The 27,074-nt window shown below is 40.3% G+C and overlaps 2 protein-coding genes across 2 annotated transcripts in view; one reads left to right on the top strand and one right to left on the bottom strand.

The window, feature by feature from the left end:
* Window positions 1-1,730: 1,730 nt before the first annotated feature.
* On the top strand, window positions 1,731-18,650 carry YARS2 (tyrosyl-tRNA synthetase 2). The gene is made up of 5 exons (XM_032432819.1): window positions 1,731-2,515; window positions 3,340-3,507; window positions 14,791-14,946; window positions 15,197-15,367; window positions 18,067-18,650. The coding sequence occupies exons 1-5, from the start codon at window positions 1,737-1,739 to the stop codon at window positions 18,224-18,226; spliced, it is 1,434 nt and encodes a 477-aa protein (XP_032288710.1). The 5' UTR covers window positions 1,731-1,736; the 3' UTR covers window positions 18,227-18,650.
* A 1,013-nt stretch (window positions 18,651-19,663) lies between these two features.
* The window catches only part of DNM1L (dynamin 1 like), a 52,175-nt gene continuing 44,764 nt past the window's right edge, over window positions 19,664-27,074 (bottom strand). The window contains exons 9-15 of the mRNA XM_032432702.1: window positions 25,571-25,627; window positions 24,622-24,699; window positions 24,268-24,300; window positions 22,246-22,422; window positions 21,977-22,086; window positions 21,710-21,869; window positions 19,664-21,441 (exon numbers count right to left, since the gene is read on the bottom strand). Coding sequence (XP_032288593.1) covers window positions 21,385-21,441; window positions 21,710-21,869; window positions 21,977-22,086; window positions 22,246-22,422; window positions 24,268-24,300; window positions 24,622-24,699; window positions 25,571-25,627 — 672 coding nt within the window. The 3' untranslated portion in view covers window positions 19,664-21,384. The remainder of the gene's footprint in view (window positions 21,442-21,709; window positions 21,870-21,976; window positions 22,087-22,245; window positions 22,423-24,267; window positions 24,301-24,621; window positions 24,700-25,570; window positions 25,628-27,074) is intronic.

The following is a 27,074-nucleotide window of genomic DNA, read 5'->3' as shown; positions in this document are numbered from 1 at the left end:
CCCAGCATCGGGCTCCCTGCTCCACGGGAGGCCTGCTTCTCCCTCTCCCACTCCCCCTGTTTGTGTTCCCTCTCTCGCAATCTCTCTTTCTGTCAAATAAATAAATAAAATCTTTAAAAAAATAAAAATAAAAACGTCCAAATCTTCCTGTGTGTTAGGTACTAAATAGAAAACACTATCTGCTGTGTGCTACACATACGTAAATATGTCTCTGATTAAAGTGGTGGGAAATAAGATTGCAGGTGAACAGGTTATGATTGCAAATATTAAGATATTTTGAATAGCAACATGGGAGAACACATCCTGCTTAGTTTCTTCAGCATTTGGGATTATATTGCATAGTCTGTTGAATAAGTATCTCAAATCCTATCACAGTTCCATTTGGCAACGAGAATCTCACTTCACTGATAATTATACATGAAAAGAAACTAATTTCTTAAATAATATTTCATTTTGTTAAATGACTTTATAATGTTACAAAATGGAAAGGTCCTATAGGGAATAATTTGGCCCATGGCCCAGATGCCTGCTTCAGGATCCAGGTGCTCAATCCCCAGCTGCTGAGTTTATTGGTTGCTGATAGCTCACAGCTGAGTCCATTTCTGCATCTCGCTCTCTGCCAAAGCCTTGCCCAAGGTTTTGCCTCCTCTCCAGGGGCATCCTACATTTAATGGCTAGCCAATAAACAAGGCCTGTCCCTTGTTTCAACTTAGAATGAATCTGAAAGTAAAGCCCAGCTCCAGGGCACCCAGGGATTGTTGGAGGCCCCTATTGCAAACTATTCACAGTTCAACTTCTCCCTCAGCTCAACCCTGCCTCCATCACTCCATTACAGAGGTTGTTCCAAGAGTACACCCCAATAATCCTTCTGCACACAAATCTCCAACTCGACCTTACACAGTTGATATTGAAAGTGGTCCCAGAAATGAGACTCTAGAATAGGGTTTTGGAGCTGGATTCTGTGCCAGCCAACTGGCAATGAAAACCCCATCCCTGGTGAGCGGAGTACTGATAGCACCTGCCATGCTGTGGTAATGTGATTACTAATTTGAATCCACTTATACTAAAGCTGTGTCCCACCTGGTTACCTGTAATTGTTAAATAGATAAATAAAACGGGGTTTTCTGCATTTAATTTATTGTAGAGTTTGCTCTCGGTATAGCTTGGGCACGACTGCCACCTCCTGGAGAAGCTAATGTACACTGGTGACTGAGGCGCTTTCATCCGCTCGGGGAATCACTATTACGAGTTCGGTTCCCAACGCCAACTCTCTCTCTCCGTTAAGTTAAACCAATTTCTAACCCATCACAACCTCTGTGAACAAGTTTTTGCATCGAACCAAGAATTCAAAGGAACTTGTGCATCACAATTTTTTCACGTGAAAACTTAAAATCTATCATCTGTAGAGAGCTTAGTAGGTGCCAAGTGCCTTCATTCTTAGTCCAAACAAGAACCCTCTGAGGTAGGAACTATTATCACAGACACTCCTCCGTCACGAATGAGTGAAGTTTTAGCGAACTTAAGGTGACTGGAGGGGAAGCAGAAGCCCCACTCAGGTCATCAGAACTCTAATGACTGCTGAGAACTCAAGCTCCGTAGCTAAGTGACCGCCCCGCTCCACCCGGGCATGCGCAGGAAAACACGGAAGCAATTTCCGTAGAACTTGGGGGAGGCTGGCACTGAGGGGTGTGGCGAGGGCTCTAAAATCCCAGCATTCCTATCGTGCCGACGCCAAGATGGCGGCCCCCATGTTGCGGTGTTTTTCCCGGGGTCGGTGGTTTAGGACCCCAGGCCCACCTGGAGTCTTGCTCCTGGGATTACGTGAGTCCCATTCGGGCGCTCAAGGGCTGTTGGCGGTGCAGAAGGCTCGGGGTCTGTTCAAGGAGTTTTTCCCCGAGAGGGGTACGAATATAGAGCTCCCAGAGCTCTTCGACCGCGGCACGGGCAACTTTCCCCAGACCGTCTACTGCGGTTTCGACCCCACGGCCGACTCGCTTCATGTGGGGCATCTGCTAGCGCTGCTGGGCCTGTTTCACTTCCAGCGAGCGGGCCACAATGTGATCGCACTGGTGGGAGGTGCCACCGCGCGCCTGGGAGACCCCAGCGGCCGTACCAAGGAACGAGAGGCGCTGGAACCAGAGCGCGTGCGAAGCAATGCGCGCGCCCTACGCCAAGGGCTCGAGGCCATGGTGGCTAATCACCAACAGCTCTTCGCTAATGGGCGCACCTGGGGAAGCTTCACGGTACTGGACAATTCGGCCTGGTACCAGAAGCAGCACCTGGTGGACTTCCTAGCGGCCGTGGGCGGGCAGTTCCGCATGGGCACGCTCCTCAGCCGTCAGAGCGTCCAAACCAGGCTCAAGAGTCCCGAGGGCATGAGTTTGGCCGAGTTTTTATACCAGGTGCTCCAGGCCTATGACTTCTACTATCTGTTCCAGCATTATGGATGCCGGGTCCAGCTGGGTGGTTCTGATCAGCTGGGCAACATCTTGTCCGGATACGAGTTTATCCACAAGTAAGCTCCTTTAGACCCAGGAGAAATCTTGTAACCAAATAATTTACACACGAATAGCCTGTGATGCACGATTAGGATTGGGGAATGACGCCCTTTTTGAGCCCTTGTTGGTTTACCCCACCAAGTCTGTAATGGTGTTAATGTGACTAGCTAAATGAGAACTAAAGGAATGAAGTAATGGTACTGGGCATGGAACGTATTCTTAGAGCTTTGCAGGAAATAGACCACTAGTCAGGATTCAGATTGTCTTTTGCTTCCCCTTAGTAACTCTGTGTTTCTGACTTGAGAAACTGCTTTTCGTTGTTTATGCTTGAATGCGACTGTGTCTCCTGGAGTAGTTTCTGCTTTAGCTCTGCAGGTTCCATGAAGCTAGTGTTAGTTTTTGGTTGGCATCTCAAAATTTCTTTCAACTCCAAATATTTGGCAAATAACGTAGATTTTAATCGCATTTTCTTGAGGGAGCTCAACTACAGGGCTAGGCCATGTGATACTCATTTTTAAAATCCCTTAAAACATCCTTAGTGTCTCTACCTGACTTCCCCTTACCCAGTTTTCTTTCCTCTTCTTCCTCGGCTTTTAAAGTTTTCTAGGCCCTAGTTATGCAGAAACTACCCCAGAGTCACTGGTTCCATTGCAGTTTAGAATGACAAATGCAAAAACGTAGTGAGTGCTGTGAAAACAATTACGAGGGACAAAAACTCGAATTTAGAAGGTGAAGTAAGTTTTGTTAGAGCAAGGGACCAGAATGAAATCTGAAGAATGATTAGCAGAACCCGCCACTACTTGTGCTTGAAGCACATAATGAAGTTTTTCTTTATGCGTAGGTTGACTGGAGAAGATGTATTTGGAATCACTGTTCCTCTAATTACAAGTACAACCGGAGCAAAACTGGGAAAGTCTGCTGGTAATGCTGTTTGGCTAAACAGAGATAAGACCTCTCCATTTGAATTGTATCAGTTCTTTGTCAGGCAGCAGGATGATTTGGTAGAAAGGTGAGTTCTTAATGGTATGCTGAGAAAAATTAAGTTTATAAGCTCATGTTATAATTTTAGCCATTGAATCTCTATGTACCCTTTATACTTTTTTGGTTTTGTTTTCATTTAGATTTTAAGACACAGAACATTGCAATTTTAACTGTTCTGAACAGTTTTTTGTTGGTTAGAACAGAAAAACACTGTGGTTGCCGAAGAACTGAGCCAAGTTTGTGATCTACATCTAGCAAGTACTTAAGACATTATCACTGGTGTATTCTAGTTTTTTCACTCCTTTTATCATCAACTTGACTAAACCTGGTTTTACCTTTGTCTCTGAAGTTTGTTTTCTTTGTAACATCTTTTGAAAATCCTTTTTAAAAAATGATTCTCATTAATTCACATGATCTTAAACTCTTCAAAGAATATAAACTGAGAAAAATACGCCTTCAATAAAGAAAAGGTCAATTTTCCCAAAAATAATTTTTCCAGAGTAGAAAATATGCCTAATAAAACTACAGTAATTAAGGTTTTTTTCCTTCAGATTTATACCAAACATATTTGATCATACAGTTTAGGGTTTTGATGTTTCAAGAACTGACATCTTTTTTTTTTTTTAATTTTTTTAATTTTAATTTTTATTTATTTTTTATTTTTATTTTATTTATTTTTTTTTATTTATTTATTTTTTTTTAAGGAACTGACATCTTTTTGAAAATTTCATTTTCTGTTGGCTCTAATGTATAAAAATACGGTTAATTTCTATGATTAACTGTGTATCCCGCAACCCTTCTAAAATCTTATTAATTCTAATAACCTTTGGATTTTAAAGCACAAGCCTAAATGTAAGATTAAGTAAAGAGACTAATGGCAAAGATTAGAGAATCCAGACAGATCCCAGCATCTGTGGTCACTTGATCTCTGTGGCACTGCAGATAAAACAATCTTTTCAATAAATTTCACTTTGATAATTTGATGTCTTATGTGGGGAAAATAATGAAACTTAACCTCACACAGTATGCAAAAGTCAATTTCAGGTAGATTGTCAGCCTAACTCTGTAACAACAGATAAATCATGTGTTCAGAAGATAAATAGGAAAATATCTTCATAACTGGGATAGGGAAGGATTCTTAAATGAGGTACAAAGAAAAAGATTGGTAGATTAGACTAAATTACAGTTAAGATCTACTGTTCATCAAAAGTCACCATTAAGATAGAAGACTATCAGTTACACGTACTAAAAGTGTAAAGAGCTTATACTCAAATTCCATAAGCCAGTAAGAAAGAGACAATCCAGTCGAAACAAGTAGAGGCTTGAACATGCACTTCAGAAAGATTCTATCCAAAAGGCCAGAAACATCTGAAAAGGTTGCTCAGCCTTAATAATGAGGAGAAAATGCAAGATAAAGGCACAATTAAATACTGTTATATACCAGAATGGATAAACATAGACATGGTAATACCAAGTGTGGTGAGACTATTCCAAGGTGGTGGGAGAGTAAACTTACTGTCGAATCAGTCTCCGCCGATTGCTAGTGATGCTCTTGGCTAGAAATGCTTGAGGAACTTGCCTGGGCACGTACCACTTGGGGCAAGCCCCCACAGACGTTTCCCCGACCAGAACCAGTGTTGTGGCTGGACTGGCCTTAGTGGTTCTTACGATTGCAGGACGCACCTCAACAGCAACTCTCAGGGAAATTTGAAAAACAAGATTTCTTACTCACAGGTCCTGGAGGGCCACACAGAAGGTCCTGGGTAGAGAGAGGGAGGGAGCATGGACCTAGGGTGTGGCCTTATTGGAGACAAAGTTGGGGGGGTGCCTAGGGTTTTGCAGGTTCACCCTTTATTGGGAAATCTAAAACATAAAAGCAGGAATTAGGGAACAGGAAAGGGAGAAACAGGGTCACTCAAGTGGTCAGTTACCTAAGTCACCCAGGCCTTTCTAAAAGAGGAACTTCATGAGTAGGGCGGCCTGATAACTTACCGAGTTGGTTTGCTACTAGCTATATGGTAACGGCTAGCAGTATGTTCATTCACAGTGAACTTCTTTAAAATGGCTAATTTGGCAATTACACACTTAAGTGTCAGGCACTTAGAGGCAGCAGATTTTTTTTGTCCTTTTTTTCTCATTGAAGTATAGTTGACATACTATATTTTATTAGTTTCCAGTGTGCAACATAGTGATTTGACATTTATATACATTATGAAATGCTCACCATAATAATTGTAGTCACTGGCTGCCCCCTTACAAAATTATTACAGTATTATTGTTGTATTTCCTGTGCTGTACTCTTTATCCCTGTGACTTACTTATTTTATAACTGGACATTTGTATGTCCTAATCCCCTTCATCTGTTCACCCCTCCCATCCCCTTTGGCAGCCACCAGTTCTCTGTATTTATAAGTCTGTTTCTGTTTTGTCAGTTCATTTGTTTTGTTTCTTCAATTCCACATGCAAGTGAAATTGTGGTATTTGTTTTTTTCTGAGTGACTTATTTCACTTAGCATAATACCCTCAGGGTTCATCCATGTTGTTGCAAATGACAGCTTCTTTAGCCGTTCATCTGTCAGTGGACACTTAGGTTGCTTCCATATCTCAGCTGTTGTAAATAATACTGCAGGGAAAATAGGTGTGCACATAACTTTTTGAATTAGTGTTCTTGTTTTCTATAAGTAAATACCTGGAAGTAGAACTGCTGGATGGTATCAGATTTCTATTTTTAGGGGCGCCTGGGTGGCTCAGTCGTTGGGCGTCTGCCTTCGGCTCAGGTCATGATCCGGGGTCCTGAGATCGAGCCCCACATCGGGCTCCCTGCTCGGCGGGAGGCCTGCTTCTCCCTCTCCCACTCCCCCTGCTTCTGTTCCCTCTCTCGCTGTGTCTCTCTCTGTCAAATAAATAAATAAAATCTTAAAAAAAAAAAAAAGATTTCTATTTTTAATTTTTTGAAGACCTCCCTACTCTTTTTCATAGTGGCTGTATCAGCTTACATTCCCCCCAACAGTGCATGAGGGTTCCCTTTCTCCACATTCTTGCCAAAACTTATTTCCTGTCTTTTTGATATTAGCCATTCTGACAGGTGTGAGGCAGTATCTCATTGTGGTTTTGATTTGCATTTCCCTGTTGATTGAGTGATGTTGAGCATCTTTTCATGTCTTTTCAGGTCTTCTGGCTATTTTTTTGTCAGATTGTTTTCTGGTGTTGAGTTATATAAGTTCTTTATATATTTTGGATATTAACCCCTTATCAGATATATCATTTGTAAATATCTACTCCCAGTCAGCAAGTTGCTTTTTTGTTTTGTTGATAGTTTGCTTCATTGCACAAAAGCTTTTTAATTTGGTATATTCCCAATAGTTTATTTTTGCTATTGTTGCTCTTGCCTGAGGAGAAAAATCCAAAAAATACTGCTAAGGTGGTTGTCCAAGAGTTTCCTGCCCGTTTCCTTTTAGGAGTTTTATAGTTTCAGGTCTTACATTTTGGTCTTTAATCCATGTTGAGTTTATTTTTGTGTGTGGTGTGAGAAAGTGGTCCAGTTTTATTCTTTTGCATGTAGCTGTCCCGTTTTCCCAGCAGCATTTATTAAAGAGACTGTCTTTTCCCCATTGCATATTCTTGCTTCCTTTGTCATAGATTAATTGAACATACAGGTATAGGTTTATTTCTGGGCTCACTATTCTGTTCCATTGGTCTATGTATATATTTTTGTGCGAGTTCCATACTGTTTTGATTATTATTGCCTTTGTAGTTTATCTTGAAATCTGAGAGTGTGATACCTCCAGCTTTGTTATTTCTCAAGATTGCTTTGGTTATTTCATGATTCCATACAGATTTTAGGATTGTTTGTTCCTAGTTCTCTGAAAAGTGCTGTTGGTATTTTGATAGGGATTGCATTAAATCTGTACTTTGCTTTGGGTAGTATCGACATTTTAACAATATTATTCCAACCTATGAGCGTGGTATATTTTTCCATTTATTTGTGTCATCTTCACTTTCTTTTATCAGCGTTTTATAGTTTTCAGAGTACAGGTCTCCTTAAATTTATTCCTAGGTATTTTACTCTTTTTGATGCAGTTGTAAATGGGATTGTTTTCTTAATTTCCTGGTCTGCTAGTTTGTTATTAGTGTATAAAAATGGAACAGTTTTCTGTGTATTAATTTGGTATCGGCAACTTTACTGAATTTATTTATATTACTTCCAGTAGTTTTTTGGTGGAGTCTTTAGGGTTTTCTGTATATAGTATCAAGTCATTTGCAAATAGCAACAATTTTACTACTTCCTTACCAGTTTGGGTGCCTTTTATTTCTGTCTGTTGGCTGTAGTAGGACTTCCAGTACTATGTTGAATTAAAGTGGCGAGTGGGCATCACTGCCTTGTTCCTGATCTTAGAGAAGAAGCTTTGGGATTTTCACCAATGAGTATGATGTTAGTTGTAGGGTTTTCATATTTGGCTTTTGGGGTATGTTCCATGGAAACCCACTCTTTTGAGGGTTTTTATTGTAAATGGATGTTGCATTTTGTCAAATGCTTTTTCTACATCTATTGAGATAATCATATAGTTTTTATCTTTTGTTAATGTGGTGTATCATGTTGATTGATTTGCATAAATTGAACCGTCCGTGCATCCTTGGAGTAAATCCCACTTGATTGTGGGAAATGATCCTTTTAAAGTATTGTTGAATTCAGTCTGATAATATTTGTGAGGATTTTTGCATCTGTGTTCATCAAGGATGTAGCCTGCAATACTCTTTTTTTTTTGAAGTATCTTTGTCTGGTTTTTATTGTCAGGGTAATGCTGGCCTTATACAGTGTATTTGGAAGCATTCCTTCCTCTTCAGTTTTTTAATAGTTTGAGAAGAATAGGTATTAGCTCTTTAAATGTTTGGTAGAACTCCCATGTGAAACCATCTGGTCCTGGACTTTTTTGTTTCTTGGGAGGTTTTAATTACTGATTCAGTTTCATTCCAAGTAATTGATCTATTCAGATTTTCTATTTCCTCCTGATTGTCTTGGTAGATTGTGTGTTTCTAAGAATTTTTCTTTCCTTCTAAGCTGTTCAATACATTGAACATACAATAATTTTCCACAGTAGTCCTTTTTTTTTAAAAAACCATTAACTATATTCTCTATGTTGTACCTTTCATCCCATGATTATTCATTCCTTAACTGGAAGTCTGTATCTCCTACTCCCAATCATCCATTTTTCCCATCCCCCACCACCCCTCCCCTCAGGCAACCATTAGTTTTTCCTCTGTATTTGTGGGTGTGTTTCTACTTTTTTGGTTTTTTGATTTTGTTTTTTAGATTCCACATATAAGTGAAATCATGGAATTTGTCTTTCTTTGCCTGAATTATTTCACTTAACATAATACCCTCTAGATCCATCGGAGTTGTCAAAAATGGCAAGATAGCATTCTTTTTTTATTGCTGAGTAATTTTCCACTGCATATATACCACTTCTTTATCCATTCATCCGTTAATGGACCCTTGGGTTCCTTCCATATCTTAGCTATTGTAAACAATGCTGCAGTGAACATAGGGATGCATATCTTCTTGAATTAGTGCTTTCATGTACTTTTAGCAAATTACCCATTAGTGGAATTACTGGATCCTGTGGTATATCTATTTTTAATTTTTTAAGAACCTCCATACAGTTTTCTACAGTGGCTGCGTCAACTTACATTCCCATCAGCAGTGTACATGGGTTCCCTTCTCTCCATATCCTCACCAATACGTAATTTTAACTTTTTGATACTAGCCATTGTGACAGATGTCAAGCGATATCTCATTGTGGTCTTGATTTCCATTTCTCTGATGGTTAGTGATGTTGAGCATCTTGTTGAGCATCTTGTTATGTGTTGACCATCTGGATGTCTTCTTTGGAAAAATGTTCAGGTCCTCTGCCCATTTTTAATTGGATTCTTATTATTGGTGTTGACTTCTATGAGTTCTTTATATATCTTAGATATTAATTCTTTGTTGGATATATCATTTGCAAATATCTTCTCCCACTCAGTAGGTCTCCTTTTTCTTTTGTTGATGGTTTCTTTTGCTGCGTGAAAGCTTTTTATTTTGGTGTAGTCCCAACAGTTTATTTTTATTTTATGGTTTCAGGTCTCAATATTTAGGTCTTCCATTCAGTCAGCATCTGTTTTTTGATTGGAGCATTTAGTCCATTTACATTTAAAGATTTATTTATTTATTTTAGAGAGAAATAGCAAGCACATAAGCTGGGGAAGGGGCAGACGGAGAGAGCGAATCCTCAAGCAGACTCCCCACTGAACGTGGAGCCTGATGCAGGGCTTAATCTTAGGACCCTGAGATCATAACCTGAGCTGAAGTCAAGAGCCAGCCACTTAACTGACTGAGCCACCCAGGCGCCCCTAGTCCACTTACATTTAAAGTAATCATTGATAGTTAGGTATATTTTGCTATTTTAATTGTTCTTATAGTTCTTCTCTGTCCCTTTTTTCCTCTCTTCCCTTGTGATTTGATAACTTTCTTTAGTGTTATGCTTGGATTCTTTTTATTTTTATGTGTATCTATTATACATTTTTGGTTTGTGGTTACCATGAGGTTCATATGTAACACCCTATGCATATAGCAGTCTATTTTAAAGTTAATGGTCACTTAAGTTTCGACACATTCAAAAAGCACATTTGCTATGTTTTTATTCCCCCCTCCATGTTTTATGTATTTGATGTCATATTTTACATCTTTTTAAATCTTTTGTATTGCTTAACTAATTAGTGTAGATAGAAGTGATTTTCCTGCTGTTGTCTTTTTAACCTTCATACTGGCTTTGATTGATCCTGGTACCTTTACTGTTTGTTCGCTTTCACCAGTGAAATTCTTTCTTTCATAATTTTCTAAGTCCTAGTTACGGCCTCTTGTTTCTCGCTTAGAAAAGTCCCTTGAACATTTCTTGTAAGGCCAGTTTAGTGGTGATGGACACCTTTAACTTTTGTTTGTCTGGGGACCTCTTTATCTCTCCTTCAGTTCTGCATGGCAGCCTTGCTGGGGAGAGTTGTTTTTTTTTTTTTAAGATTTTATTTATTTATTTGACAGAGAGACACAGCAAGAGAGGGAACACAAGCAGGAGGAGTGGGAGAAGGAGAAGCAGGCTTCCTGCTGAGCAAGGAGCCCGACGCGGGGCTCGATCCCAGGACCCTGGGATCATGACCTGAGCTGAAGGCAGATGCTTAACGACTGAGCCACCCAGGCGCCCCTGGGGAGAGTATTGGTTGTAGTTTTTTCCTTTCGTCATTCTGAATACACTGTACTGCCCCCTCTGGCCTGCTGAAAAATCAGCTGGTAGCCTCGGGAGTGACCTCATCCATCACTGTTCGCTTCTCTCTCCCCACTTTTCATTTTTGCCATTTTAATTATCACGTGTCTTGATATGGACCTCTTTGGGTTCTTCTTATTTGGGGCTCTCTGTGCTTCCTGGACCTGGATGTCTGTTTCCTTCCCCAGGTTAGGGAAGTTTTCAGCTATTATTTCTCCAGTTAAGTTTTCTGCCCCTTACTCTCTCCGTTTTCCCTTTGGGACCCTTGTAATTGAATACTAGTGTGCTTGTAGTCTCAGAAGTATGTGTTCTTAATTAATTATATAATACTAGGAATTGTAGCTTAGTTGGGGGAACCTTAGTATTAAGGTTTTGAAGGTAAATGGTGAGGTACCATTCATTAGTGGCTTACGTACCTACCAAATGGGGCCATTGAAAGCTGAGGCTGTGGGCTTAATGACTCCATCTCAACATCTTTAATAACAGGGTATAGGCCTTTAGTGTCCTATTTAAATTGGTATTGGGGGTGTTTACCATCTTGCCCACAGGAGGAAGAGTCCCTGGCATCCACTTGGTAAATCCCACCAGGAAGGTCAAGAACTTGGGCTGGTTCTCTGTGACATGGCATTGTGTCAATGCATCCATGCCCATAATAGGGAAAGGGCCAAGGAAGCTACCACCAGAAGAAGCCCTTTGAAGTAAGTGGTCCCTGTAGTTAGCTACATCCGAATGGATTTGTACACCTTTGACTGTTTAACTGGCAATGCCCTGTAGGTAGAAGGGTTTCCCTTTCGAGAATTTAGAGGGATTATCTGGAATAACAGTGATTGGGCCCTGGTGTCTAATAGGGCCAAGAGGCCCGTGCATTTTTATTGTCCCGGTGGACTATCAGAGTGGCATAGGGGCCACTGCTTGCGGGAGGTGGGTTGAGTCCTGGGGAGCTACCCGTTGCCTAGGGTAGAGGCTTAACCCTGGAGGTTAGAGAGGAGGGCAGAGGTACTTGCAGGGACTAGGTTGGAGTCGGGATAGAGGGCAGCTGTGTGACAAGAGGATGGATGGCAGAAGGGGGTTGTGCCTGTCTTAGGGTCTAGAGTTTAGAGACTGGCTGTCTGTATACTAAGTGACCAGGAACACTGAGATGTTGTAACTCCCAGGAGAGGTTAACCTGTGTATTTCCATAAGGGGCAAAATTAAGTTGGGAGTTTACTAGGGAGGGGGCGGGGAGGTTTGCTCAAGGGGAAACCTCCTCTGGGGCAGTGGGTGTGGAAGGGCATAGGTCTGAAGTATCTGGGTGCCTGGATAGTAATCTCCTCTACGTCCAGCAACCGTGTCAGGGCCCTCCAGTGCCTTTTAAATGGTTCCAGCAGTCCCATTAAAATGTAGTAGGGCTGCCCTGTAATTAGGGGGGGAGCGCCTTATGAAAAGAAGTCTCTGGACTCCGGGTCACGTGGGGCCTCTTCAGGTTTAGAAACGAAGAGGAGAAGAGGGGGTCATCTGGGTCACTATGGTCCGGTCTCTTGGGGCCCGCCACAAGTAGTAGAGGCCCGGGCGAGTGCCCGCAGGCGTTCCCAGCAGCCGGCGTCCCTCTCGGTAGGCTGAGCCCGGACGGCTGGCAGACGGCGTAGTCAGCAGGGCTGTGTGGTAGCACTTGCGGGTAACTGCGGGGACTGCCCTACCTTCCACCGTCTTACGGTGACTGGCTAACCGGCCAGGTCATGGCACTTGGGAACGCAGCGCCACTTGCTGGACGCCGTCCCACCGGGCTCGGTTTTGCATGTCGCCTCCGCTGTGTGTTGCCTGTGGTCTCTCTCCTGAAGTGTCACTGCTGCCATAGTAATTCAGTCTCTTCAGAGCCGTGTGTGCAAGGCCATAGGGACTCAGGAGATGATTAGGCCACTAATTATAAAGGCCTTTAGTGACTAAGGTAATGAGGGTCCTCCAGGCCCTGCACCCAGGAGAGCTAATGAAGGCAGACTGGATCCCAAGGCTGTTCTCACTGCCCCAGGGGAGGCTTTGGGCTAATTACTGAGGAAAGGATATTCCAGTCGGTGAGGAGGAGGGAGAACTCCCCTAGTGACCACTGAGTGGTGGGTCCTAGTGGGACTGTGTGTCCCCTACAGACATTTCCCTCACCGGAGTCCATTTTGCAGCTGGACTGGCCTTTGTGGTTCTTATGATTGCAGGACGCACCTCGGCAGCCACCATCAGGGAACTTCAAAAAACACGATCTTACTCCCTACAAGTTCTGGAGGGTGTGGGGCACTCTGAGGTCTCGGTTAGGGGGAGAGGCAGAGAGCATGGTCCTGGGGCTCCACCTGTATTGGGATGAAGGGGGAAGTGCCTGGGGCTTTGTGAGGTCCTCCTTTATTGACAAATTTAAAACATAAGAACGGAAAGTAGGAAGTGGGAAGGGAGAAACGGGATCGCTCAAGTGGTCAGTTATCTGAGTTACCCAGAGCTTTCTAAGAGGGGAACTTCCTGTGCGGCGGTGGCCTGCTGCTTTGCCTGGTTGATGTGCCGCTGGCTGGGGCATTCATGTCAGGGAGGGCTTGGGAATGGATGCCTGGGCAGGCAGAGGCTTAATGTCAGGCACAGAGGCTATGCTTACAGAAGCACTTCGGAAACGTATGTGTCTGAATATGCACGTAAGCCTACGACCCAGCACTTCCTCTCCTGGGTACGTCCGCAGAAGAAAGGAGCGCACGTAGGCCGCGAGAGAAATACGTGGGAATAGTCCCCGCAGCATCAGCAGCAGCTGTCCAAGAGCAGAGTAGCCACGGTAGACGAAATAAATACCTTATGGGAAATAGTCACAGCACAGACTGCTGTACAGAAGAGCAGTACGCACAGCAACACGAGTGAGTCTCCTGCTAAACATACTGACGTGCCAGGGGAGCCAAACACTAAGGTATATTCTGTAGGAGTCCGTTTATTTATAACGCCCTAAAAACTGGCAAAACGAAGCCACGCTGTTTACCAGAGGATACCAGAATAGTAGAAGTATAAAGAAAAACAAGGAAGAGATTACCTTGAAAGGCAGAAGAGTGGGTCATTTGGAGGGGGAAGTGGATGTGATACGTCTGGGCTTTCTTGAATAGAAGCAGCGACGTATTTCTAGACGGGAGATGGTTATGTAGATGTTTGCTTTCTGATTCATTAAACTCAATGTTTGTGATGTGGTTTTCACCAAGAAAAGATGTTTTTAAAGGCTACATATAAAATGTCAATTTTCAAGTTACACATATTTTTTATTTATAAAACAGAAGTATTAAAACATGCTTAGGAAGGCTATGTACGGGGCGCCTGGGTGGTTCAGTCATTAAGCATCTGCCTTCGGCTCGGGTCATGATCCCAGGGTCCTGGGATCGAGCCCCGCGTCTGGCTCCCTGCTCAGCGGGAAGCCTGCTTCTTCCTCTCCCACTCCCCCTGCTTGTGTTCCCTCTCTCTCTCTCTCTCTCTCTCTCTCTGTCAAATAAATAAATAAATAAAATCTTTTTAAAAAAGAAGGATATGTACAAATTTAGATTAGCTTATCTCTGGGCAAGGAGGGGAATATGATGGTGCTGGCATCTAGAGCTATATTACTTTACGTCTTTTCAAAAGGAAAGATCTGAAGCAAAGATGGCAGAATAGTAACATCTTCAGTCTGGGTGATATGTGCATGGGTGTCTTGTCTGGGGTACATTTCTGCATGTTTATTTTTCATAAAATTTAGGGGCACCTGGGTGGCTCAGTTGGTTAAGCGGCCGACTCTTGGTTTTGGCACAGGTCATGATTTCAGGGCCATGAGATCGAGCCTCACATCGGGCTCTGTTTTCAGCAGGGAGTCTGCTTGGGATTCTTGCTGTCACTCTCCCCCCTGCTCGTGCTCATGCACACGCTCTCTCTCTAAAATAAACAAATCTTTTAAAAAATATAAATTTAAAAGTAGACAGGATGTTTTTTAAAGGGAAAGGGAGTTGGAGACAGAAATTAGGTGTGTTATACATACCAGCACTGTTTTTTTTGTTCCACAGGTACCTGAAGCTCTTCACTTTTCTGCCCCTGCCAGAGATTGACCACATCATGCAGCTGCATGACAAAGAGCCAGAAAAGCGGGGTCCTCAGAAACGACTTGCTGCAGAAGTTACGAAGCTTGTTCATGGACAAGAAGGGCTAGATTCTGCTAAAAGGTGGCCTTTAGGAATAACTAACACTGGATGAAGTTATGTCGTTAATAGGCTTGAGAAAATTCCTTAGGGTTATCTTGTCATTTACCACTAACAAGGATTGTCAGTGTTTGACTTAAGTGCTTTAGAATAGCCTCTATTGGAAAGAAGGATCATCTTGAGTTAAGGATGAGTTATACAAGATAAACGTTGCTATGAAAACTGGCTGTTAGAGCATAGGCGCTCACATGATGTGGTTTTGATGTGTTTCCAGGTGTACGCAAGCCCTTTATCATAGCAGTACTGATGCACTGGAGCTCATGTCTGATCAAGAGTTGAAAGAGTTGTTTAAAGAAGCTTCATTTTCTGAATTAGTTCTTGACCCAGGAACAAGTGTCCTAGATACATGCCGCAAAGCAAATGCCATTCCAGATGGTCCCCGAGGGTAAGATGATTTAACTTTTATTCACAGTTAATTCAACATTAAATGTTAGAGTCCACAGCATGTTTCCAGAGGGTGTTTTCCTGATAGTGCCATAATGGTGTCTCACTCCCGGGAGAAGTTAGGTTAGTCCAAGAATAAAGTGAAAACGGAGTACTTATCGTTGAAAACAGTCTAAATTTTCTATAAAATCTGGTACTACTGTTGTCTCTCATTGAGTCTAACTCCGTTTTTCCTCAGCGCTGGACAGGCCTATATTGAAGGGACCATTATGGTCAGCAGGTGCACTGGGATTAGTCAGCTCAGGGATGGTCACAATTTGAGATCAAAAGTGAACAGATTCACATGACCCCTCTCATATTCAGTCTATATGGTCTTTGAGAGAGTAGAGGGGTTGCCCAACCTATTTAAAATATTTGTTGAGGGACACCTAGGTGGTTCTCGGTTGGGCGTCTGCCTTCAGCTCAGGTCACGATCCCAGGGTCCTGGGATCGAGCCCCGCATCAGGCTCCTTGCTCAGCGGGGAGCCTGCTTCTCCCTCTCCTGCTCCCCCTGCTTGTGCACACGCTCGCTCTCTCTGACAAATAAAATTTTAAAAAACATTAAAAAAAATATATTAGTTGAATTTCTGAAAATGAAGTAAGCATATGATGTTACTTCCTAAAACTAGTATTATAAATTACATACTATTCCTCTTGAGAATTCCGTTTTTCTTATTCAAGAAGTAGGTAGGATATTTTTTTCTCAGTTATGTGGTATTATGAGGGAATAAAGTGTTCCACAAAGTAATCCGGCATATACCTGATGCTTATGCATTTATAACTGAAACAGTGTGATGTAGAAGGAAAAGCATTAGTTAGCCAGAAGACCCTGGGTGCCTCATCTCCTGGAGTATGAGCATAAGTCAAATGCTTATCAGCCCATATTCATGATTATAAATGACATTTGTTGTAGTTGCTGTTTTCTTTCCATTGTTTTGGGTTATTTGCCTTCATCCTGAAGAACCCTAGATTATTCTGTAGAGAGAAAATACCCATTGTCTTTGTATCACTTGCATTCTACCTTACTGATTCCCTACTATGCTCATTATTTAATGTACACTGAATTGGGGGTGGTACCATATACCTCCCCAGAGTGAGTCACTGGTTCTAAGAATTTTCCTTACTGTGGAAGCATTTTTGGTTTTCTTCTGAACTTTTCTAGTGGTTTATTTACTGATACTGGAAATTTTACCACGACTTAAGATGACACCATATCTGATTTAGAATTCTTAAGTAATACTGACATTTTTTAAGATTGTATAAGCTAAATAAGATTGGCTTGTGCATTTAAACAAAATGTAGAACATGATCTGGAAACTATAGCAAATAGCCCAAAATAACACTTCCTAGGAGAAAGAAATCTGTCCTTAAATAGAAAACTGTTGAGTTTTATGAACTCATGTGTAGTAGCGGTTTCTTTGTCATTTGGTAACATTCAGATAAGAGAAAATGAACATTTGCCTTTCACAAGGGCTTCCAAGGCCTTTCATGCTCTAGACCTTTTTTTCTCTCAGTTTGCTTTTTTCTAGCTACTCCCCATGTTTCCTCGCCCTATTTGTGCAAGTAACTATTGCTCACCCTCCCAGTTGCCATGTGTCTTCTTTCAGGACAATTTCCGACCCCCACCCACCCAGTGTGTGCCCGGAGCGGTCTTTCCTAGCGGTGACAGCATTTAATCCCTGGGGAATTATTTGTCTGGCTCTCTCCACTAGTTTGCAATACTATTTATATATATATTTAGTGCATAGTAAAGGTTCTATAAATGTTGAATGAATTGGGGAATAAATAAATAACATGAGTAAAACCTATTTACATATGCCATCAAAAAATTGTTACTAAACTGGAATTAGATAAGCTACTGATGCCCGTTTCACCTAAGTCTTAAATTTTAACAATTTGCTATTATTTGCATAACCTCAGAATATAATTTCCAAGGATTTTCCAGTTTCATAAGCAAGTTTCCGAAAGATTTCTGTAAGAGGACTACATAGTCGTGACCTCTATCTCATGGGCACTCATGAAAAGCAGCATTGTCTTCTTTCCTTATTGGAGGCTTCTTTTCTGTGATTGGGGAATCACTCTCCAGAAGGTGATTCTGCTATTCATTTCTTTTTTTTTTTTTTAAGATTTTATTTATTTATTTTTAGATGTGGGAGACGTATTTTTTTCCCATTTTTTTTTTCAATTTTATTTTATTGTTATGTTAATCACCATACATTACACCCAGTGCTCCATTCATTCTATTCATTTTTTTTTTTTTTTAAGATTTTATTTATTTGACAGAGAGCGGGAACATAAGCAGGGGGAGTGGGAGAGGGAGAAGCAGGCTTCCTGCTGAGCAGGGAGCCTGATGTGGGACTCGATTGACCTGAGCTGAAGGCAGACGCTTAACGACTGAGCCACCCAGGCACCCCTCCGCTATTCATTTTTAAACCACTACCAACTAAATAGTTCTATGTAAAGCTGTGAAATATCCCAGCTTTTTCTCCACTAAACAAGAAACTTACGCCTTAAATCTGCTTTTAGAAGAGCACTTGAAGGAGGCAGAACCTAAGTAGAGTGAACATGAAGGTGTAACAATTCAGTGCTAGGTGGTTTTAGTTGGAGAGCCTCTGAAATGTAAGTGAAATGATGATTCTAATTAAACATTTCTGTTTTTAGGTATCGGATGATAACAGAAGGTGGAGTCAGTATAAATCACAGACAAGTCACAAATCCTGAGACTGTTTTGGTTGTTGGACAACACATTCTTAAGAATGGACTTTCATTACTTAAAATAGGAAAAAGGAATTTCTACATTATAAAATGGCTGCAGCTATGATGAAAAATCCTTCAGGTGGTTCAAACAGACTTACCCATCTCCTTCTCAAGATGTACCAAAGGTTGGCTCCAGAACTTACACTTTTGCTCATGCACGTCAAACCACAGAGAACGGAGTACACTCTAGGCCTCAGAGCGTGAGTAATTTTATTTCCACAGGGTGGTTAAGACAAGGGGCTTATTACACAGTGAGGTATTTTATCTCCTGAGCTGCAGGTATAAGGACTACCACAGAAAACCGTGATTGCCAGGAATAATCTCTTTTAAAAATTCTGTTTCATGAAGGAACAATCTTATCCTTCTTGCTCCCTTTTTAGAGATGAGGAAAAACAGTGAAGAAGAGGGCAGAGTAAGGACTCGTGGATACTTTTTTTTTTTTTTTTAAAGATTTTATTTATTTATTTGACAGAGATAGAGCAGGAACACAAGCAGGGGGAGTGGGAGAGGGAGAAGCAGGCTTCCCGCGGAGCAGGGAGCCCGATGTGGGGCTCGATCCCACAACCCTGGGACCATGACCTGAGCCGAAGGCAGATGCTTAACGACTGAGCCACCCAGGCGCCGTCTTGGATACTTGTATATCGGGTTTATCTCCCTGATCTCACTCAGGAATACCAGCAGCGCCTCTAGTGTCCCCATTAGAAATGTGAAAAATAGTATTGGAAACTTGTAAATTTCTGAATTTTTTGTTGTTTATGAATCAAATATAGTTCTCCTTAAGAAGAAGAAAAGTATTACATACATTAAGCCATAGTTGGCAGTAGAAATTCTAGTAGAAAGTTTCCTTTCAAAGAACAAAAATCGTACTTTTCAGAAAGTTTCTAATTCAGTTTTCTAGGTCCTTGCCTGTGTTTCAGTATAATTAAATTTACTCACAGCCTTGTTTTGCCGGATTACTAAGGTAGCAGTATTTTATAAATCTGGAAACTTAAATGAGTTTTAAGTTTCAGCTTCTGTCCCCAAGTAGATTACAACTTGAGATAAACTGAAAAGTAACTAGAGCGAAAATAGAGGCAAATATTATACCAAATATCCAATCATAGGAGAATATCAAAAAGTATTCAGGTAAGGGAAGCTTTCAGGATTTAGAATCAAGACCTAATTAAGCTCTCCATACATTAGGCAAGTCAATTCTCAGAACTGTTTCCACATCTGAAAAATCAAGGTCCAAGTGAAACACAAATACAAAATGGTTCACAATCTGATTCCTTCTAGAAAACCTTACAGGCAGCAAAGCATGGCTTTAGTGCTGAAATTCTAGCCATTTACTACCTGGATTATGTGGAACAAATCACTGTCTTTATGTGTAAAACTGGAGATGTGATATCTCTGAGAATTGTGAGAATAGGAAAAAATTTTGTAAAACTTTTATACACTATTATCTAAACCTTTCTCTGGGAGCAAAGTTAGGAAGAATTCATTTATTGACAAAACTTTAATGTCATACATACCAGCAATTTTATTTACATAGCAAGAACATACAGGTGTCCACTGTAAACGTCAGATCGTCTCAACAGATTAGAGCTTCCCTCAGCTTGAGAGCCAATAAAGGAAGGTTTTGTAACTTTCCATACCTTTCTTGCCTTTGCTTTTCTTGTACAAGGTGTGTAGTGCCAACAAGTACGTTACCATAGCCTATCTTTAAAGGTAACATCTTCAATTTGAAATGTTTGATATAGTGGAGAATGGTGCACTGTAAGTTTTCCCCCCTTACAAATTCAAAAGGCTGAAATGGTAGTAAGAATCTGATGTATCTGAAGTTAAATCATGGACGGCTATACTGATGTTGAAGAATGGCAAAGTGACTTTAAAGTGTGTGCTAACAGACACTTAGGTAGTGTGCATTCTATCAAGATATGGTACTACTTTGTGAGTAGTACCAATCCTAGAAGACTGAATCTGTTTTTTTGAGATCAGTTGCTGAGCCTGTTGTTTGCTAGTAAATGGGTGCCATAAGCTCAAGTTAACAGACATGTTGCCCTGCCATGAGGCCTTCATAAACGTCATAACTTAAGAGAAATGTTAACATGTTCAGTAAATTATGTATCACAGATACGGTATGTTAGAGATGGAGCTAGATGCCTTAAGGATTTTGACCCGTCTCTTAAAATTTATAATGTAATTCATATCAAGAATCACCTGGGGAATTTTAATAAAATATGAATATGTTGTAAACCTCACCCCCAACCTCTGAATGCATTTTAGTAGTCTAAGCCTTCAGATGTGTGGCTGTGTCTGAGTATTTTTCTTTAGATTATTATAGAGTTTCACCAGTATTTTATAATGTATTTTGTTGGTGTGAAGTAAAAGTAACTAACTTTTCTTTACCAATAGAGAAGATATACTTCAATGATCAGCACAGGATTCGGTTTTAAGTCCCACCTCCAAGTGAATCTTGGAGCATGGTCTAAGTGACCTAATTTAAAGATGTATCTGAATTATTATATTTGAAAATCAAGTCTAGATGATTGTTTTTAATGCAGGAAAATGTAATTCATGCTTCCAGGTTTAGGAAAGGATCAAAGATATTTTGATTTTTTAACGCACTAGGGCAGCGTGGGCCCAGAAGTGAAAGGGCTGCATAGCTACACATTACGCGTACCGCGTCACTGTCAACGTTCCAGATCTTCTTTCTTACTAACACATCAAAGGTCGCAGAGAAGCTCAATAAAACTATAAATCGAAGGACAGATGGATTACAGTGACCGTGAGTAACTTGTCAACTCACATTTTTCAAAGCCAGACCAGTTTATAGTGTGCATGCATTACAGTTGTAGGAAATGGTGTCTGGGTGCGTTCTTCTTGAAGGACTAGGCAGCAGCTTTAAGACTACTAATATTACACAGGTCATCTTATCCACAGGCAGACTGCTTGTACAACTAGAACATTAACAGCTCTTTTTAAGTTCAAATGAAACGGTCACAAGGAAGACTTGATGTATATTATATGTACTGGGCAACTTGAGAAACAGCCATTTATTACTTGGATTAAATGTATGATTTGTTCTGCAGTACAGAGTAAAATTTTCAGTTTATAGCCAGTCTCTTCACATGAGCAGATTCATACCATTGCAATACACAGGAGTTCATAAATAAAATTCTACTCAAGTAGGCAGTAACTAGCAGATTTCGAGTCAACAAAGTCTCTATCATATAGGTCTCTTCACCAAAGATGAGTTTCTCGGATTTCAGCAATTATTTGACTGGCTCCTTGTAATGCCTAGATTAAAAAAAAGATTATAGATGCTTATTATGATATCAAAAAACCTGAATTATGTGGGGGTAATCTCTCCACTTTATATGTGGTAGATTTATATTAACCAGTATCTTCTCTGGAATTTGAATCTAAAAATCTAATCAAGTATCAACCAAAAAAAAAGATTAGGCATCATCTGAAAGACTATGTATCTCCAAGGTTCAGAATGCATTAAGAACGTAGTGTTTGTGTCTGTGACCCCAAGTGGGAAAACTCAAAGCCATGACAGTACCTTCAGCATGTCCGCTGCTTCCTTCCTGCGCTGTGCCATGTCCTCAGATTCAGTCAGAAGATCATCCAGTAAGGATGATTTATACAGCTGTCCTACTAACTCACTCTGAAGAGTATCTTTCACATGATTAACCAAAAAATGCATTACTGCCTTTGGCACACTGCAAAACAAAGAAAAGCCCCAAAATTTTAAAACACGTGTATCTTTAAAACAGATTATGGAATCATCGAGCAGTATTAGAGTCTGATTTAGTACTCTAGTACTAACCTGTCTTGAATATTCTTTCTGACGATAAGAAAATACGATTTGATGAGTCGTTCAATGACCTCACAATCTCGCTGTTCACGGGCAGATAGTTTTCGTGCAACAGGAACAGGCTAAATGGAGTGAGGGGAAGAAAATTTTACTTTTGTGCTTTGAAACGGCAGCCTTTAACAGTTAAAAGTTCAGTACGTTTTTGTGACTTTTGGTCTTTTGAAGTGTTTTCCTAGTAATGTGGCTATCTTATTAGCGCTTACCCCATTCGCATGGCTTACCACGTCCAGCAGATTCACAGCATGGCCTTTTTGTGGACTGGCTGGCATAATTGGAATAGGCTTTGATTTTTCCTCAGCTAATAACTCTTCAGCTTTTGAAGTTTTCAGCATTCCTCTCCAGTTGCCCGTTGTTGGTTCTTGAACACCGTCTCCAACCCCACCGCCTCCAGACGCAACCTGAAATAAACATGTTCCAAAACCTATTCCAACTGCATCTGAGCTGACATTAACTAAACAAAGTTCATTTTCTTTGACAGCTGTCAAGGAGAACACACATCCAGTACCATCTGGAATTTCATCTATTCAGACAGACAACAGGGTCAGAAAAAGATCGTGTGTGCCATGTGTAACTGAACCCTGAGCTATCGTAAATAAGAGGTTCTGTTGTCATTTCTTTGTGAGGCCTCAGCCAATAGATTTAATTTTTCTTTATCTTTTGCTAACTTTAAAATTCTTCCTTTCACCAACCCTCTAACAGATTGTGGGAAAAGTATAAACTGCCCTTAAAAACGAGTGCTTATTAAAAGCACAAAGAAAAACAGAACTGCCATTCAGCTTAATTTTTTCAAAGTAACCTTACACACTGTTGAACTATGATCTCTCCAAAAGTTCTATGAACTCGTGTCTCAGAAACTTCAGAGTTTGTCTATTTTCCAAGTTAGTTTACATTCTTAATAGTCAACAAAATACTGTAGGGTAAAACTACAAACTCTGTAAAGAATACACTCACAATTCTTAGGCTGATAGTGACTTTTAAGCTGCCTAAAATGTGGAATGTGACATAAACCCAAGGTAAGTTTCCTCACTATACTCTTAAGGATCTACTGAAAGAAATCTAGTCATCACCAGTACTTTTGCACCTTCTTTTCTAGGATATCTGTTAGTTGATTTGTAAAAGAAAAAATGTTTAGGATAATGGGAAAAACAGTAACTCATCAACATTTAAGAATGTTTGTAGATGCTCTTTAAAAAGATCTTACAATCTAAAATGGAGTTAAGATGGCATCCAAACTTTTTTGTTAAGAAACATCAGTTTTCAAAACATAAATGCTCATAGATACAGAGAAAAACTGGGGGTCAACTGTAAGGTGATGGATGCCTAACTAGACTTTTGGGGTTGATCACTTTGTATTGTATACAGATGTCAAATTATAATATTGCACACCTGAAATGTATTCTTAAAAAGTCAGTTTGGGGTATCATTCTGAATCAAAACGCTAGCCCAAATTTGCCTCTACTACAAATATAGGCAGTATTTTTATACACTAATCTTAAAATGAGTTATATTTTTCAATGCCTGTTAACTACACCACGAATGATAAAAAGGAAAGTAAGCACATTCAGGGTGATGCCACGAGTGAAATAAAACTTAAAGCAATGATTTAGATAGTTCTCTGTAAAACCTGAGCACAGTGGGCTGAGAGAAGATAAGACATTCGTAAACTTTTGAGGTTTAGAACCTTAAATCTGGACAATAAGTGAGGAAAGGAGCTGAAGGAAGAAAAACCAGAAATAAGGGTGGGTCTGAATAATTTACTGATTATCTCATTTTTCCCCCAAAAAAGGTCATCAAGAATTGATGGTCTCAAACTCTCCCAGTCCCTGTTTGCTCTGAATTCGCTTAAGCTGCTGAGGCACATGCTAAGCCCCAGGTTTCGGGTGACAAGGCATACTGCATGGCCACTCAGGCAAGCAGCAAGGAGGGGCTGACCCATTAGTAACAGAAGATCTCAGAACCTTTAAAGAGGAAATGTTCAAAAGTATTAACTTCCATCTCTGGAATCTTAATTCCTACCACAATATTAAAATCAAAACTAGGAGGAAAGCCTGTCGTTATTTAAAGAAATGTTAAAACTAGAACTAATGCCATCTTACAAAGATTAGTTAGGTAAGAGAAACATTAAAAAATGGAACACAGACAAGAGATAGATGCTACTGTACAAACAGCTTCTTCAGTGGTTGTGAAGACAGTGTTTCAGTGAGAACCAAAGGTACATTTCCATTCTGAAGCAAGAGACTCACATTTTTAGTTTCTCTTCTGCTGTCCTGAATTAACTGTTAAAAGATATGTTAAAACATGCAGTTTAACAAGCAAAATTTAAATACCAATAGCTTGAATTTCAAAAGTGCAGGATAATTTCCTCTTTAAATTATTTTTCCGTGTGCATCTTCTATATTGCAAGCAAAAGAAAGGCATGTCAACAATAATTTATGAAGTATACATTGTCATATAATTTAAAATTCCTATTAGACTAAGATGATCCAACCTTAGCACAACATCCCACATTAATGTCCAGTGTACAGTGTGTTGTTTCCAGATGGTTATGTTGCACCAACAACTAGGCATGCAGGCTTAGATTAAGAATCAGAACAGACCTTGCCATCAGCCTCAGCAGAAGCAGCAGGGGAGGGCTCCTGGGAGGCAGGTGCCAAAGCACTTGGAACTTTATAAGACTAAAGGCAAAAAATGCAGGGAAAGAAAATCAAGGATGCCAAAAATGCATTCAGAAACATTCTATTAAGTGTAAATTTTTCTTCTCTGTATCAAAATAGTAAAGTAACATGAGAAACAAAAGCAACCATGGGATATAAAATTGTTTATTCTTCCCTATTTCTTGTACTATTGTCATCTTTGTTACAAGCCTTCAGATGAGTAACTAAGGAAAATCCAAATTCAAAAACTTCATTTTTATCTCTAGAATCTGGTAAGGTCTTTTCTGGTAAAGAATTCAAGGTAACAGATTTGTTTACACGCATTTTAATCTATGTAACCGTTACAGAAAACTAAAACCTATTATGTGCATATTATCTTCCCTCTCCAAAATACCTTTGTGTTATAGTAAATTCATTGGTCATTTCAACTAATTTTACAAAGTTGATAAAGTCACCATAAACTTTGTTTTAAAAGCTAGATACTTAGGGTGGCTCAGTCAGTTAAGCCTCTTACTCTGGTTTCAGCTCAGGTCATGATCTCAGGTCCTGAGATCGAGCCCTGCGTGGGGCTCTGTGCTCAGCATGGAGTCTGCTTGAGATTCTGTCTCTCCCTCCCTCCCATCTCTCTAAAATAAATCTTTAAAAAAAAAATAAAAGCTTGGTACTTAAAATCCACCTTAAAGCATTTTTTCTAATGTATTCAAGATACCATTATCTTTAAATTACTCAACCTCTTTTTGAACTTGCATACCTTTACTCAAACAATGAAAAAGTTCCAATGAAATAGTAAAGGGAGAAGAAGAAAAGACGATGACTCCTAGAACTGAGTAGTATTAAGGCTTACCAATCCTTTGCATATTGGGAATATGATTTTAAAATACTCATTTTTTACCTTGTCTCGTGATACAGCTGAAGGTAATTCTCTTGCTAGCCTGTTTCTCCTTTGTTCCTATAAAACACAACCAAACAAAACCCAAATGATTATCAGAGCACTGAGAGAGAAGCCTACTAAAAAATGTTCAGCTGAATCGAAAAGTGTGGAATAACTTACAGTATATCCTCTCACTGCTGGGACTCATGTCACAATTTTATTTTAAAACAAACAAGAAATCATTTAACCCAATGCTTCTCAATCTTTTTTTCTGCCCAACACACCTGAAGGATACAATACAACGTCAGTAACAGTGGCTCCCTGGACCAGGGATTCTCAGTTGAGAGGCAATGGGCTGACATCTCTGCCTTTCCTGCTGGGAGTCAATGATGTAAACTGTCCCCACGTAAACGTGTGCACAACCCTCCAGCACACCGTGTGGAATCTTAAGTGCACAGATGATGGAAAACTTAAGCCTTTAAACATCACTCTAACCTGCACACCTGTGTGTGAAATTCACACAACTCCCACACACAAAACCCTGAATACCTGTGGTGGAGAGAGGTTATCCTTTAAGGACGTTCCATTTTCTTTATCCTAAACTATCTCCCAGAAATAAATGTTGTGGTGAAAACAGTCCTTTCTGTAACCTAATGTAATTGACTGACTGACCGCCCACTCTTTGAATTGGCCAGTATTACAAGGTCACTCTGGTACAAAGCTTGAGAAACTGTGTTAAATTCAAATCAGCAGGTAGTGAACACCTACTGTATGTCAAGCACCATGAGAGGGGCAGGAGTGAAAACAGAAAGGGGGGTGTTTCCGGCTCTCTCGCAGGCAGTGACAAAGACACAGGAAAGCATTTTAGTTAAGTCAAAACTGCTCCTAAGGAGAAACCATTTCATGAGCACTCTCAAACCTGCAAAAAAAGATGTTAACCAAGCTTCCACAGTGATCTTTCATGGGTAAGACTTTCTTTTGACAGATACTTGACTGATTTTCATTTTTTTCATGAGGGAATCCAGTGATACAAAAAATATAGCACATGATAAAAATATGTGGATTTTAACAATCTTCAGAATAATTAAAATGTACATTTTGAAGAGGGACACGAAGCAAAAGGCAGGAGAATGTGGAGCCCAGAAATTCTCATCCTAGTCTGTTACCAGCCAGTTATGACCTTAGCTGGCCTGGACACCAGTCCTGGCTTATTTAACTTTGTTAACTGGACAGGTTACCAACTCTTTCTAAGCCCTCAGTTTTGTAGTCTGTTAACATTTTCTACCCTCAGAAGGTGGTTGTAAAGATTTAATGAGAATATCCAAGTTAAGTTCTTTGCCATGAAATCATTAAAAACGACATGCTCATTTGTTTAAAAAACAAAACTTAGCTGAAATCATATCATAAATAACCTTGTCAGTATTACAAAAACTTCCATACATCAGTTTTCCATTGAAAACTGGTTTCAGGGGCGCCTGGGTGGCTCAGTCGTTAAGCGTCTGCCTTCGGCTCAGGTCATGATCCC

The sequence above is a fragment of the Phoca vitulina genome, unplaced genomic scaffold (assembly GCF_004348235.1).
Source record: "Phoca vitulina isolate PV1807 unplaced genomic scaffold, GSC_HSeal_1.0 scaffold49, whole genome shotgun sequence".
In the NCBI taxonomy this organism is placed as follows: domain Eukaryota; kingdom Metazoa; phylum Chordata; class Mammalia; order Carnivora; family Phocidae; genus Phoca; species Phoca vitulina.
The sequence above is the reverse complement of the archived record's forward strand: the minus strand, read 5'-3'. Positions and strand labels throughout refer to the sequence as shown.